The sequence below is a fragment of the Balaenoptera acutorostrata genome, chromosome 5, assembly GCF_949987535.1.
Source record: "Balaenoptera acutorostrata chromosome 5, mBalAcu1.1, whole genome shotgun sequence".
Classification (NCBI taxonomy): domain Eukaryota; kingdom Metazoa; phylum Chordata; class Mammalia; order Artiodactyla; family Balaenopteridae; genus Balaenoptera; species Balaenoptera acutorostrata.
Window position 1 is genome coordinate 94,208,200 of NC_080068.1, and position 17,188 is coordinate 94,225,387.

At 39.2% G+C, this 17,188-nt stretch overlaps 1 protein-coding gene across 1 annotated transcript in view; it reads right to left on the reverse strand.

Moving 5' to 3' along the window:
• Positions 1-664: 664 nt before the first annotated feature.
• LOC103004921 (cytosolic beta-glucosidase) overlaps positions 665-17,188 on the reverse strand; it is a 146,419-nt gene continuing 129,895 nt past the window's right edge. Inside the window, 2 exon segments of the mRNA XM_007187637.2 lie at positions 665-807; positions 810-866. Coding sequence (XP_007187699.2) covers positions 665-807; positions 810-866 — 200 coding nt within the window.

The window sequence follows — 17,188 nt, forward strand, 5'->3', positions numbered from 1 at the left end:
TACTTTCTTATTTTCCAAAAGTTTATCAGGCAAGAGAAAGATGTACTTGTTCATGCATAGGTAAACTATGTGCCAAATATATCAACCAATCCATTTTATTAAGTAGGTTATCAGTTAATCCCTTTGGTGAACAGAACGTATAATGATACAATAGGACTAACTTTTAATTTTGATTTTTATACTAGATTAAATAGTAGAAAGTTATGGAACACATGACAGTGGACCTACAAAAGCAAAGAATAGCTTATGTATATAGAAAAAAATAGGCTCATAAACAAGTAATTTTATAATAAGTGTTCTGCTGTTAGAGTTGCAAATCATGAGCACACTGTGTTTATGAATTTTGCATTATTTTTTCTAGAAAAATTCTAAGGATTTAAATCGAAGTTTCCAAGTCCATCTGATTTCTTAATATAAAAATCAATTGCAGCGGTTTTCTATTCTATTTTTTTAAAAAGCCTCATTGATCAAATACAAATAGAGTAAAAGCCATCATTAAATACATCCCCAGGCATTACATATTCAGACTTCATGATCACGGATCAGCTGGTAGGACCTATCTATTATAAAGGCAACTTGAGGATGTCTGAGGGATCTACCAAAGCAGCTTTCCTTTCCGAGAGCAGAGGTCCCTTCTCCAGGTGAAATTTCCCAGCCACCCTTCCTATAGAGGTCCCTCCAGGCCATTGTTTCGGATAATCTTAGCATACTCCTTGGCTGACCTGTGAGGCACTCGGGGTCTTGCTGGATCTTCAAAATCAATGTGGAAGAGACCAAACCAGCTGCTGTACCCATGGGTCCACTCAAGTTATTCAGAAAAGACCAGGCACAATATATTTGAAGATTGACTTTATCAAGTGGGATAGCTAAAATTACAAAAACAAAAAATTACCATTTCCCCAAAGGTTTTATGAGAACACAAAATCATTGATGACCAGTGTGGATGGGTGTCTTTCTCCTGCAGAGGATCACAGTGGGAACAGAAAAAGCCTTGTCTCAATCCCCTTTTTAAATTTCCTGTTTTAATCAAGCAAGGGCTTCATTCAAGAAGTTAATTTACATGCCTTTTTATTTGTTGGCCCCCCCTTCTTTAGATCGGGGAGCTCTTTAATCTCTGAATTTCAGCCAAAGTCCAAGAATATAATAGGCCCCAATTAATTTTTTTTAAATTGTAAATAAATGAATAAATAAATTATGACACTAAAAAAAGAAGTTAAATTACATAATTCTAAATATTTGGTTATTCATTCATTTTGACATTCATTTTATTCATTGTCTTTTACTCAATACACATCTTTTCAACATCTACTATTCTTCAGACATGAAGAAACACACACACACAGAGTTTCTCCGTAGTGCCCTAGAAATGTATTCAGTAAAAACACTACCCAGGGGCTTCCCTGGTGGTGCAGTGGTTGAGAATCCGCCTGCCAATGCAGGGGACACGGGTTCAAGCCCTGGTCTGGGAAGATCCCACATGCCGCGGAGCAACTGGGCCCGTGAGCCACAACTACTGAGCCTGTGCGTCTGGAGCCTATGCTCCGTAACATGAGAGGCCGCGATAGTGAGAGGCCCGCGCACCGTGATGAAGAGTGGCCCCCGCTTACCGCAACTAGAGAAAGTCCTCGCACAGAAACGAAGACCCAACACAGCCAAAAATTAATTAATTAATTAATTAAAAAAAAAAAAAAACCACTACCCAGCTTCTAAATGTAACTTCAAGATAATCTAGAAAGCCCATTGGTAAATTGGAAAAAAGTGATAATAACACAGCTGAGGAAGCCCCAGTACTTACCCTGTGACCAAACTGAGGTATATCTTATAATTCTGGAAATAGAATCTCCAAAATGAAAAGGATCAGCACAGGGTTCTGGCTGTGCCTTTATCCTAGACTGAATAGGCACAGAAATGCTACAGCATCTTCTCTGCCCCACATCTAAACTCAGAGTAGTGCTTAAGCCCTAAGAGCCAAAGTACTAGACCACCTCCCCTCCAAATGCACATATGCACAAACACAATATTCTATATAATTTCATCTGTGGATGCCCCAGAGTCCATCCGCGGACTCCATATTAAGATGCCAAAGTGTGGAGAATTCTTTAAGTAGCTTTACACTAATTTCTCTCTTTTAATCAGGGAATTGAGCTCATTTTTTAATTAGCATTTTAAGTTTGGCAAAACTTTTAGGTTGTGTGAATCATTACATTGAACATTTTCTTTTTTTTAAAACCATAGCAAGTAAACCTTATCTATGGGATGTACTTAAATCTGTTTCATGGTGCAGAAATTAAATTAAAAGGCAAGTTTTCTTTATAAGGTAGATATAATCCTAAATAAGTTAGGTGAAAATGAACATTTATATAATAAATCAAATTTTAATTTTACTGGGGCTTTCTTTCAACGTAAATGACTCTTCTAGCTTCAGCAAACCAAGATCCACTTTTTAATTTTTTCTGTTATAAATCTGTATTTTTCAGGTCTCTCAAAATTACTATACCCATATACTATTACACATGTGTTGATGGCCAAATCTTAGAATTTTTTTTTTAACTATGGATAGTTCATAGACAAATGGAATTTTTTTTTTTTTTTTTACTACGGATATTCTGTAGACAAATGGAATTTTTTTTAGTATGGATATGCTATAGAAAAATAGAATTTTTTTTTTTTTTTACTATGGATAGTCCATTGACAAAGGTTTTCTGACAGGTTAATTGATACATAACCCCTCTACCTTTGTGCATGGAGGCATACAGAGTGCTTTACTTAGAGAATGCCCTGTGAATGGCCTCAAGGCAGGAATTAAACCAAACTGGATTGACTCTTTTTAAATAAAGTATTATTGGAAAATGAAATATATACCATTCAAGCACATCAAGTTTTACAGGAGTTAAAACACTTGCTAGGTATTCTTTCTCTCACTTGTCCACCTTGTCACACGTCTCCTCCCCTCTCTTGTCAACCACAATTTGCAAAATACCAATATTTTTAAATAATATTTTTAAATTTAATTTCTGGAAGGAATATATCTAAGAATGAAAATGACTAAAACCAAATACCAGGCCATAAAATGGCAATCTTTTTTGACTGCCTTATAATTCAATGTGGGGACATGTAAAAATCTGCATATCTTCTTTCTCATTTGCAGAACTACTTCTCAACAAGCCAGTCTGCCAGGTATAAAGCCAGACAGTTTCTGAAAACATGCACAGTCCCACCAATCACGTACAAAAGGATTGATTCATGTGCTAAACCAGGAGATAAAAACAATGCCCTGCCTGCTTGGAAGGGAGCAAAAAGGAAATCTTGACAATTTCATCGTTAACTGCCAGGAGTTCCGCAGCAGGTACTAAACGGCCTGAGTGACACTGGTGGATGTCTCTGCATTTTCATTTCAGGAACATTTAAGTAGAGAATTACCTGGTTAGGGCTGAGGAGCTAGCCTTCTGGAATCCTTCTGATGGTGCTACCACTGGTAAAAATTACAAAACCGTATCGGAACCTGCATGCTTCTCCTGTTCCTATCTCCTCAAGAACAGAAAGAGACCATCATCACATTTCTTGTCACCATGATTTATGGGTCCCAAATCTTAGTAGGGAAAAAACACTTCTGTGAATTCACTCTCTTTCTTTAAGCAGAGTTGCAGGCAAAGTAAACACAGACTGACAGGAACCGCAGATGGGTACAAAGTACACGGGGATGAATACAACACCCATCCCGGGGTCAGAGTTTGGTTTTGGAATAAAAGGCCAGTAGGAAAGATCTCACAGTCAGCAGTTTGAATTTAAAGATGCAAGGAGAAAAATATCTAAGACTTATTAATATATTATAGCCTTCAGCTGTTCTTATTATAAGAAATCTATGCCAGTGTTGTACTATACACACACACATATTTATGCATGTACACATACACTCACTGCCCTGTGTTGGCCAAACTGAAAAGGTTGAGGAAACAGTCCTTCACCAGACTGTTCTCACTGCTGACACCAAATTCAAGTTCAAGGGGCTCCCAAAACCATGGTCAGTTTCAATAATTTGCTACAAGAACTCTCAGAACTCACAGAAACCTCTTATAGTCACAGTTATGGTGTATTACAGCAAAGGACACATATTAATATAAGCCAAAGGAAAAGACACATAGGTCAGCAATTGATGTCTTCAAACATAAAGTTTACATTGTCTTTTTCCCTAGGAGTCAGGACAATTTGTCCTCCTGGTGTTGACATGTGACAACACCACAGAGTATTGCCAACCAGAGAAGGTCACCTGAGCTTCGGTGTCCAGAGTTTTTATAGGGACTTTGTTACATTGGCATGATTGATTGATTGCCCATGTGGATGTCTCAATCCCCAGGTCAAGTGACACCGTGTGACCCAAAGTCCCTCACTCAGTCACGTGATTGGTCTTCCTAATGTGACTAGCACTCACACTAAACAAGGACATTCATCAGGTTGGAATAGATTTTTTTCTCCCAGAAGCTAAGGGCAAAGGCCAATCCACACTTTGGGCAAAACCAAACTCTTTACTCCACACACACATATGAACACACACATTTTAGAAACACCTTATTTCATGGTATTGGGCAAATTCCTCTCAATTTACTGACTTAACAAGGTGTCGTGATTATGCCTCTGCCTATCATGTTAGAAAGGGCTAGAAATCGGGCACTCAGCATCAGTGGGATTTATTTCCCCACAGTTTATAAACATAGATAATCTGTGTTTTCGAGATTGCCTAGGACTTACATAAGACATCCATGAATGTGACATAACTGTGAAGCTATGAAACATACCACTAATCCACAGACCCAAGCTGCCAGGACACGAAACAGTGGAAAGGTGCAGGACAGTGTAAAAGGCAGCACCTAACAAAAAAAAAAAAAAAGAGAGAAAGAGAAAGAGAGAGATAAAGCACCAAGAATGGATAAGAAGAAAAATTATAGGCCCTTAGGTCATGACTCTGGGGGTGAGTTGGACACCAGGCAAGGCCTGGGAGTGACCTGACTGCGAGACTACTTTCCTCCTGAGACATCTCTGTGCTGCTCGTTTAAAAGGCAATTCTTGGTATTGAGTAGAAACGTGTTTCCATCAGAACATTTTAGGTTCAACTGTTTGGTGCCCAAGAGAATAAATCTAAACCTTCTCCTCCAGAGAAAGGCAACAGTCAGGGCTTCAAGTTCAGGTCACTGCAGATATTTATCAAGACAGCTCATTTATTCATTGAACAAATGTTCATTAACTGTCTCCTATATGCTGGGTACTGTTCTGGCTCTGAGGTTACAGCATAAGAGCTGTGTGGCTGACAAGGTCTTGGTGCTCTGGCCTGGTATCAGGCCTGAGCCTCTGAGGTGGGAGAGTCAAGTTCCGGACATTGCACCAGCAGAGACCTCCTGGCCCCAAGTAATATCAATCAGTGAGAGCTATGCCAGAGATCTCCGTCTCAACGGTAAGACCCAGCTCCACCCAACCAACAGCAAGCTCCAGTGCTGGATGCCCCATGCCAAACAACTAGCAAGATAGGAACATGACCACACCCATTAGCAGAGAGGCTGCCTAAAATCATACTAAGTTCACAGACACCCCCAAAACACACCACCAGACGTAGCCTTGCCCACCAGAAAGACAAGATCCAGGCCCCACCCACCAGAACACAGACAGCAGTCCTCTCCACCAGGACGGCTACACAAGCCACTGAACCAACTTCACCAACTAGGGGAAGACAACAAAAACAATGTGAACTACGAACCTGAATCCTGCAAAAAGGAGACCCCAAACACAATAAGTTAAACAAAATGAGAACACAAAGAAATATGCAGCAGATGAAGGAACAAGGTAAAAACCCACCACACCAAACAAATGAAGAGGAAATAGGCAGTCTACCTGAAAAAGAATTCAGAGTAATGATAGTAAAGATGATTCAAAATTTCAGAAAAACAATGAAGAAAATACAAGAAAACGTTAACAAGGACCTAGAAGAACTAAAGAGCAAACAAACAATGATGAACAACACAATTAATGAAATTAAAAATTCTCTAGAAGGACTCAATAGCAGAATAACTGAGGCAGAAGAACAGATAAGTGACGTGGAAGATAAAATAGTGGAAATAACTACCACAGAGCAGAATAAAGAAAAAAGAATGAAAAGAAATGAGGACAGTCTCAGAGACCTCTGGGACAACATTAAACACACCAAAATTCAAATTATAGGGGCCCCAGAAGAAGAAGAGAAAAAGAAAGGGTCTGAGAAAATATTTGAAGAGGTTACAGTCAAAAGCTTCCCTAACATGGGAAAGGAAATAGTCAATCAAGTCCAGGAAGTGCAGAGTCCCATAAAGGATAAATCCAAGGAGAAACATGCCAAAATACATATTAAGCAAACTATCAAAAATGAAATACAAAGAAAAAATATTAAAAGCAGCAAGGGAAAAGCAACAAATAACATACAATGGATTCACCATAAGGTTAACAGCTTATCTTTCAGCAGAAACTCTGTAAGCCAGAAAGGAGTGGCAGGACATATTTAAAATGATGAAAGGGAAAAACCTACAACCAAGATTACTCTACCCACCAAGGATCTCATTCAGATTCAACAGAGAAACTAAAACTTTTACAGACAAGCAAAAGCTGAGAGAGTTCAGCACCACCAAACCAGCTTTACAACAAATGCTAAAGAAATTTCTCTAGGCAGGAAACACAAGAGAAGGAAAAGACCTACAATAACAAACACAAAACAATTAAGAAAATGGTAATAGGAACATACATATCAATAACTACCTTAAATGTAAATTGATTAAATGCTCCAACCAAAAGACACAGACTGGCCAAATGGATACAAATAAAAGACCCATACATATGCTGTTTACAAGAGACCCACTTCAGATCTAGCGACACATACAGACTGAAAGTGAGGGGATGGAAAAAGATATTCCATGCAAATGGAAATTAAAAGAAAGCTGGATTAGCAATTCTCAGATCAGACAAGATAGACTTCAAAACAAAGACTATTACAAGAGACAAAGAAGGACACTACATAATGATCAAGGGATCAATCCAAGAAGAAGATATAACAATTGTAAATATTTATTCACCTAACATAGAAGCACCTCAATACATAAGGCAAATGCTAACAACCATGAAAGGGGAAATCAACTGTAACACAATAACAGTAGGGGACTTTAACACCCCATTTTCACCAATGGACAGATCATCCAAAATTAAAATAAATAAGGAAACATAAGATTTAAATGACACATTAAACAAGATGGACTTAATTGACATTTATAGGACATTCCATCCAAAAACAACAGTATACACATTCTTCTCAAGTGCTCATGGAACATTCTTCAGGATAGATCATATCTTGGGTCACAAATCAAATCTTGGTAAAGTTAAGAAAATTGAAATTGTATCAAGTATTTTTTCTGACCACAACGTTATGAGACTAGATATCAAATACAGGAAAAAAACTTTAAAAAATACAAACATATGGGGACTAAACAATACACTACTAAATACCTAAGAGATCACCGAAGAAATCAAAGAGGAAATCAAAAATACCTAGAAACAAATGACAATGAAAACATGATGACCCAAAACCTATGGGATGCAGCAAAGGCAGTTTTAAGAGGGAAGTTTATAGAAATACAATCCTACTTTAAGAAACAAGAAACATCTCAAATAAACAACCTAAACTTACACCTTAAGCAATTAGAGAAAGAAGAACAAAAAGATCCCAAAGTTAGCAGAAGGAAAGAAATCATAAAAATCAGATCAGAAATAAATGAAAAAGAAATGAAGGAAACAATAACAAAGATCAATAAAACTACAAGCTGGTTCTTCGAGAAGATAAACAAAATTGATAAACCATTAGCCAGACTCATCAAGAAAAGAAGGGAGAAGACTCAAATCAATGGAATTAGAAATGAAAAAGAAGTAACAACTGACACTGCAGAAATACAAAGGATCATGAGAGACTACTACAAGCAATTACATGCCAATAAAATGGACAACCTAGAAGAAATGGACAAATTCTTAGAAAAGCACAACCTTCTGAAACTGAACCAGGAAGAAATAGAAAATATTAACAGACCAATCACTGAAATTGAAACTGTGATTAAAAATCTTCCAACAAAAAAGCCCAGGACCAAATGGCTTCACAGGTCAATTCTATCAAACATTTAGAGAAGAGCTAATACATATCCTTCTCAAACTCTTCCAAAATATAGCAGACGAAGGAACACTCCCAAACTCATTCTATGAGGCCACCATCACCCTGATACCAAAACCAGACAAAGATACCTCAAAAAAAAGAAAGCTACAGGCCAATATCACTGATGAACATACATGCAAAAATCCTGAACAAAATACTAGCAAACAGAATCCAACAGCACATTAAAATGATCACACACCATGATCAAGTGGAGTTTATCCCAGAATGCAAGGATTCTTCAATATATGCAAATCAATGTGATACAGCATATTAACAAACTGAAGGAGAAAAACCATATGATCATCTCAATAGATGCAGTAAAACCTTTTGACAAAATTCAACACGCATTTATGATAAAAACTCTCCAGAAAGTGGGCATAGAGGGAAAGTACCTCACCATAATAAAGGCCATATATGACAAACCCACAGCCAACATCGTTCTCAATGGTGAAAAACTGAAAGCATTTCTACTAAGATCAGGAACAACACAAGTCTGTACACTCTGACCACTATTATTCAACATTGTTTTGGAAGTTTTAGCCACAGCAATCAGAGAAGAAAAAGAAATAAAAGGAATCCAAATTAGAAGAGAAGTAGTGAAGCTGTCACTGTTTGCAGATGACATGATACCATACATAGAGAATCCTAAAGATGCTACCAGAAAATTACTAGAGCTAATCAATGAAATTAGTAGAGTAGCAGGATACAAAACTAATGCACAGAAATCTCTTGCATTCCTATACACTAATGATGAAAAATCTGAAAGAGAAATTAAGGAAACAGTCCCATTTACCACTGAAACAAAAAAGAATAAAATACCTAGGAATAAACCTACCTAAGGAGACAAAAGACCTCTATGCAGAAAACTATAAGACACTGATGAAAGAAATTAAAGATGATTCAAACAGATGAAGAGGTACACAATGTTCTTGGATTGGAAGAATCAACATTGTGAAAAATGACTATACTACCCAAAGCAATCTACAGATTCAATGCAATCCCTATCAAACTACCAATGACAGTTTTCACAAAACTAGAACAAAACATTTCACAATTTGTGGAAACACAAAAGACCTCAAATAGCTAAAGCAATCTTGAGAAAGAAAAACAGAGCTGGAAGAATCAGGCACCCTGACTTCAGAAATACTACAAAGCTACAGTAATCAAGACAGTATGGTACTGGCACAAAAACAGAAATAGAGATCAATGGAACAGGATAGAAAGCCCAGAGATAAACCCACACACATATGGTCCCCTTATCTTTGATAAAGGAGGCAAGAATATACAATGAAGAAAAGACAGGCTCTTCAGTAAGTGGTGCTGGGAAAACTGGACAGCTACATGTAAAAGAATGAAATTAAAACATTCCCTAACACCACACACAAATATAAACTCAAAATGGATTAAAGACCTAAATGTAAGACCAGACACTATAAAACTCTTAGAGGAAAACATAGGCAGAACACTCTGTGACATGAATCACAACAAGATCCTTTTTGACCCACCTCCTAGAGAAATGGAAATAAAAACAAAAATAAACAGGTGGGACCTAATGAAACTTAAAAGCTTTTGCCCAGCAAAGGAAACCACAAACAAGATGAAAAGACAACCCTCTTAACAGGAGAAAATATTTGCGAAAGAAGCAACTGACAAACTATTAATCTCCAAAATATACAAGCAGCTCATGCAGCTCAATATCAAAAAAACAAACAACCCAATCCAAAAGTGGGCAGAAGAACTAAGTAGACATTTCTCCAAAGAAGATATACAGATTGCCAACAAACACATGAAAGGATGCTCAATATCACTAATCATTAGAGAAATGGAAATCAAAACTACAGTGAGGTATTACCTCACACTGGTCAAAATGGCCATCATCAAAAAATCTACGGGCTTCCCTGGTGGCGCAGTGGTTGGGAGTCTGCCTGCTAATGCAGGGGACACGGGTTCGAGCCCTGGTCTGGGAAGATCCCACATGCCGCGGAGCGGCTGGGCCCGTGAGCCACAACTGCTGAGCCTGCGCGTCTGGAGCCTGTGCCCCGTGGCGGGAGGGGCCGCGATAGTGAGAGGCCCGCGCACCGCGATGAAGAGCGGTCCCCGCACCGCGATGAAGAGTGGCCCCCGCTTGCCGTAGCCGGAGAAGGCCCTCGCACGAACCGAAGACCCAACACAGCCAAAAATAAATAAATAAATAAATAAAGTAGCTATAAAAAAAAAAAATTAAAAAAAAAAATCTACAAACAATCAATGCTGGAGAGGGTGTGGAGAATAGGGAACCCTCCTGCACTGTCGGTGGGAATGTAAATTGATACAGCCACTATGGAGAACACTATGATACAGCCACTATGGAGGTTCCTTAAAAAACTAAAAATAGAACTACCATAGGACTCAACAATCCCACTACTGGGCATATACCCAAAGAAAACCATAATTCAAAAAGAGTCATGTACCACAATGTTCATTGCAGCACTATTTACAATAGCCAGGACACTGAAGCAACCTAAGTGTCCATCAACAGATGAATGGATAAAGAAGATGTGGCACATATATACAATGGAATATTACTCAGCCATAAAAAGAAACGAAACTGAATTATTTGTCATGAGGTGGATGGACCTAGAGTGTGTCATACAGAGTTAAGTAAATCAGAAAGAGAAAAACAAATACCATATGCTAACACATATACATGGAATCTAAAAAAAAGTAAAAAGAAAGAAATGGTCATGAAGAACCTAGGTGCAGGACGGGAATAAAGACACAGACCTACTAGAGAATGGACTTGAGGACACGGGGAGGGGGAAGGGTAAGCTGGGACAAAGTGAGAGAGTGGCATGGACATATATACACTATCAAACATAAAACCGATAGGTAGTGGGAAGCAGCCGCATAGCACAGGGACATCAGCTCGGTGCTTTGTGACCACCTAGAGGGGTCGGATATGGAGGGTGGGAGGGAGGGAGATGCAAGAGGGAAGAGATATGGGGATATATGTATATGTATAGCTGATTCACTTTGTTATAAAGCAGAAACTTACACACCATTGTAAAGCAATTATACTCCAATAAAGATGTTAAAAAAAAAAGTCATGTACCACAATGTTCATTGCAGCACTATTTACAGTGGCCAGGACATGGAAGCAACCTAAGTGTCCATCAACAGATGAATGGATAAAGGAGAAGTGGCACGTATATACAATGGAATATTACTCAGCCATAAAAAGAAACGAAACTGAGTTTTTTATGGTGAGGTGGATGGACCTAGAGTCTGTCATACAGAGTGAAGTAAGTCAGAAAGAGAAAAACAAATACCATATGCTAACATATATATATGGAATCTAAAAAAAAAAATGGTTCTGATGAACCTAGGGCAGGACAGAAATAAAGATGCAGACGTAGAGAATGGACTTGAGGACATGGGGACAGGGAAGGGTAAGCTGGGACGAAGTGAGAGAGGGCACTGACATATATACACTACCAAATGTAAAATAGATAGCTAGTGGGAAGCAGCCACATAGCACAGGGACATCAGCTCGGTGCTTTGTGACCATCTAGAGGGGTGGGATAGGGAGGGTGGGAGGGAGACACAAGAGGGAGGGGATATGGGGATATACATATATACATATAGCTGATTCACTTTGTTATACAGCAGAAACTAACACAACCTTGCCAAGCAATTATACTCCAATAAAGATGTTAAAAAAAAAGAAATTATAAGCCCTTAGATTTCTGTGTTCAGGTAATGGCAGATTATACTATTCAATCAAGTAATGAAAATAAGTAAACATGCAGACTAAAATTTTTTAAACATATCTTCAAAACAATGGAAAGCTGTTAATTTCATAGGGAATTACCAGGCCAAAGCAGGAAGTGGGAACTGAGATTCGTGGGCATGGCAGCTACTTTTGCCTGATGGAATTTTCCAGTCTCAGGAAATCAAAAACTTTTTCTATTTTCTGGGGCGAGAATAAGTGTCAAAGAAATGTACTATGAGACACCACACTCAGAAAACTAGGATCCCAAAAGACTAAACCCTGAGTGTAAGTGTGAGCCAGAAGCAAACCGGTCACTGGAAAGTCTTAAGTCACATGGTTGTTCAGAAAATGTTAAGTCTGGGTCTTGGATGGAGGTGATCCCAGACTAACAGTACCCAGGTACTGGGAAGATACACATTCAAATTCTTTCTAAAGGGAGATACCTATATTCTAAACCTCAAATTATTATTACAAACATTTTAAAGTATAATCATCAGCACATGTATAACCATACAGACTGCTGGAAAATAATGACATAAAAAAATCACTGGAATCAACAGACAATAAGAAACAAACCCAGAATGATCTCAGTTATGAGAATCGTCAGACAGACTATAAGATAACCATGTTCATTATGTTTAAATCATAGAGACCACTTAGAATATCTTTTGAAAAAGAAACCTGTGCAAGATTGGGTTTGAACCCCAGGTCCAGCAATCACCAGCTGAAGGGGCCTCTCATTTCTCCTGAGTACAGTGGAGACACTAATACTTACTCCTAGGACTGTTGTAAAGACGAAACAGGATAGTGTGGACCCCAGCACAATACCTAGCCCATGGTGGGTTTCTGTTCCTTTCCTCTGGCCACCCCTTAGAAGAATATAGAAGCCAAAGTAAAAATACACTTTGATATGCCCTCTCCTCCACCCCAAACATTTTGATAAAGTAGAAATTGCGTTTAATGAACATCTGCAACAGTGTAAAAGGGAAAAGGGAGTCACAGGGACAATATTCAGTCTGAGAAATATTCAGTCTGAGTTTGTGACTGTAAGGACAAAGGGAGAGCTACAGACTGTGTAAATCTGAAGGCAGGGCTCTTTACGTCAGTTGACAGACTCCTTTCTCTGCTCCAGGGTGACATCTCCAAGTCATTGCCTGGCTTCCTTCCTCCCTGAGCCCTGAGAAGCAGTTCTAAGACCCCCATAAAGCACTGAGTTTCTGATGTCCAAGCTCTCAAACTCGTGTGATGTTAGTTGAGCAGGTGCACCCTGAGATTAACTTCTCGAGCAGCAAATCCTTTCTGAGGTGTGGAAAAAACTAGTAGAGTGGGTCTGAATTGAAACCTTAAATACTACGTGGCTAAGTCAATGTCGTAACAAGTCCAAAACACAGGATGCAAAACCACCTCAGAGTCAAGGTTACTGAACTAGAATGGGAACAGGTCTCAGACAGACACCAGAGTTGGGGAGAGGTCTTGGGGAGTGTTCACAGAGGGTCATGGAGTATCTTCTATTTGCATTAATTTGTTGCTGCATATGTGATGTATGGAAAAAAGCAAGCCAATATAAAGACATGGAGCCAAAACAAATGTCAGAATGATTACCAGTCCACCAAGGAATTTTCTCAAAATGTTGACTCTGACCACCTAAACCAGTTAGATCTTGGGGCATAGCTTTAAAAAAGTTTGTTAGCCTCACCCCAAACCTATTAAATCAGAGTCTCTTGGGTTGTGGGTTATGGGCTAAATTATGTCCCCCATAAATCCACATGTTGAAGTCCCAACCCCTAGTACCTCAGCACATGACCTTATTTGGACATAAAGTCTTTAAAGAGGTGATTAAGTTAAAATGAGGTCATTAGGGTGGGCCCTAATCCAGCATGATTGGTGTCTTCATAAGAAGAGAGTCACTGGGGGTGCATGGGCACAGAGGAAAAACCAGTGAGGACACGGTGAGAAAGTGCTTATCTGAAAGCCATAGACCTCAGGAAAAGTCAAACCTGCTGATACTTCGATCTTGGACTTCCAGCTTCCAGAACTGTGAGAAAATACCTTTCTGTTGTTCAAGCCACCCAGTCTATGGCATTGTGTTACAGCAGTGCTTAGCAAACTAATACAGGTTGAGAACTGAGAATTTCTATTTTTAATAAACTCCCTGAGTGATTTTTATACTTAATCAAGTTTGAGACTGATAAGCCTAGGATAAGTTCTGATGGTCAACTATGATTTTTTGAACACAGCTTGCAACCCCAGAGGCATCCCTCTGGAAGCTTATAAGTGTTAGAGAATCACCATCAGCCCCTCTCCTCAATAGTCATAGCTGGAGGAGCTCTGTGCAGAGACACAGCTATGTGCAGGCCAAGTCACAGCACCTTTCAAGCATGAGGACCACAAGACACTAAGAGAAAGATGCTGTATGCTCAGGAGTGTCAAAATGCCTTTTCATCCCACTGCTTAGTCGAAGCCCATCCTTATCCCAGTGGATCATGAGAAATCCTCTCAGTTCAGCATGTGTAATGGCTTGATTGGCGGCTCCTCCAAAAGATTTGTCCATCCATAACCTGTGAATGTGTCCTTATTTGGAAAAAGGGCCTTTGCAAATGTAAGTGAAGGAGCTCAAGATGAGATCATCCTGCATAATGGTGAGTCCTAAATCCAATGACAAGTGTCCTTACAAGATAAGAGAAGGGGAGAAGATATACAAGGAAGAAGGCAATGTGAAGACAGAGGTAGAGACTGGAGTGATCTGCCTACAAGCCAAGGAATGCCAAGGCAGCCACCAGAAGCTGGTAGGGGAGGGCAAGGAACAGATTCTCCCTCAGAGCCTCCAAAAGGAACCAACCCTACTGATAAGCCTTCATTTCAGACTTCTGGTCTCCAGAACTCTGAGAGAGTAAATTTCTGCTGTTTAAGCCACCAAGTTTGTGGTAATTTGTTACAGTAGCCACAGGAAAGAGACGCACCAGATTCTTTGGATGCCAGCTGGGCTCCAAGTCCCAAACCACCCACCTGAATAGGCTGAGTGCTTATAAGAATCTCTCTCAAGGCCTGCAAAGCTGGAGAGAGAAAGCCTTCACGGGACACAGTTTGAAGTCGATTTTCTGGCAATTGCCCCACACACTAACTGAGAAATTGTGTCTCTCTGAGTCTGGTGTAAGTGCACAAGAGTACTACAACTGGAGGACAGCTTTAGCTGTATAAGAGTTCCTAAAAGAGAACTGGCACGCCCGCTGTTTCCCCTTTCTTTAAAAAAATAAAATAAAACAACATCAGGAAGATCTAAACATAGAAAATGCACAATAAGCCTACCCCCCTAACAACTCCAGGTGAATATCAGTGGCTGGACAGCATCTGCGAAAATGCCCAAATAATCCCAAAGCAGGAGGCCCCACCTGCACATGCGAACGCCCAGAAGCAAAAACTATGACTCTCTGAAAAGAGAGTCTTTGAAAAGCAAAGGCTAATGTATAAATATTTTATATGAAAATGACAATTAACCAGAAATGAGCTGTAAAGTTTTCTTAATTATCTGCATCATTCCTATTACTTACATTAGATTGGGGGAAGGGGGGTGGAAGCTGTAAATAGCAGATGAAAGATATCATATAAAATCGTATTTTTATTTAATTATAAAGCTGATTGGAGGATAGGTACACATTCATTGTCATCGTCTATAATTTCTCCATCAATATTTTTTTTATGGTTACTTCTGCTACAGTGGGTAAATTCTTATAAGAACCAAAGTTCTCAGCAAATAAATCTGTCTTCTACCAGAAAAGCTTCCTTCCTTGCCCCGTTCCCTCCTTTTCTCTCTTCCTTCCTTTCTTTCCTTCCGAGACTTACTTTTTCCTTCTGTAAAATGGGGGCAGTAGCATCTTCTTCCTAGGATTGTTGGGGATATTAAATAAATTAATACATATAAAGTTCTATGAATAATGCCTAGTTTATAGTAAACACTCAGTATACACTGCTTGTTGGTACTGTTGTTCTTGTTATTTCTCTCAGAGTCTGGAAGGGCAATGAATGAAATCTGTTTTTTCTCTTCCTCCCATCTGGCTCTGAACAGCTTTCAGAGGGTGTAGAGTCAGCACAAAGTGCTCAGTGCTGAGAACCAGAGAAATCAGGGCATCAAGGGAAAGTGCAGCATCTGGGGCAGGGTTTGTGCTCAGTCAGAAAGGGTCAGTTGTGGGTCATGAAAAATAAATTACTAAAGACAAGGATCTTAGGGTGAGGCTGCCAGGAACACCGAGTGTTGCTGAAGCCTCCCTGCCCTGGGGCACTTGGAGCTGGGAATGGCATCACTTAAGGTTTCTGGGATCCTACATCCATCCTACACTTGTTCAATAAATATATATTGTGCTAGGAATTGGGACTATAAGGGTGAGCAAAATAAGTGGCCTCTTTTTGAAGAGCTTAACAGCCTATACGGAAGACATATCTTAATCACATTACCACCCTGTGAGCCTTTAATTACAATCCGTGAAAAACATTATGAAAAGAAAGACATGGGAACTGTGGGTAAGAACAGCATATTAGCTAACGTTTATTGAGCACTCAGGTACCACTTTAAGGGTTTCATGTATGCATTAATTCATTTAATCTTTACAGTAAACCTGTGAGTTAGATGGATGTTACCACTGTCTCCATTTTACAGAGAAGGGAAGGGATCACAGAGAGCAAATATCAGGTCAGTAGGAGGGTTGAGACTGGAACTCAGGCAGGATACCAGCAGAGCCTGCATGCCAAGCCAAGACACTATACTGAGTTGCTTGTTTGTTTGTTTGTTTGTTTGCTTGCTTACAACTCCAAGTTTTTTTTTTTAATTTTTAAAAATTTTTATACACTTTTTAAAGGTTACTTTCCATTTACAGTTATTACAAAATATTGACTATATTCCCCACGTTGTACAATACATCCTTGTAGCCTGTCTTATACCCAATAATTTGTACCTCCCACTCTTCCACCCCTATATTGCCCCTCCCCCCCCATTGGTAACCACTAGTTTGTTCTCTATATCTGGGAGTCTGCCCTTTTTTTTGTTATATTCACTAGTTTGTTGTATTTTTTAGATTCCACATGTAAGTGATAACATACAAAATTTGTCTTTCTCTGTCTTATTTCACTTAGCATATGCCCTCCAAGTCTATCCATGTTGCTGCAAATGGCAAAATTTTGTTCTTTTTATTGGCTGAGTAGTGTTCCCTTGTGTGTGTATATATGTATATATATAC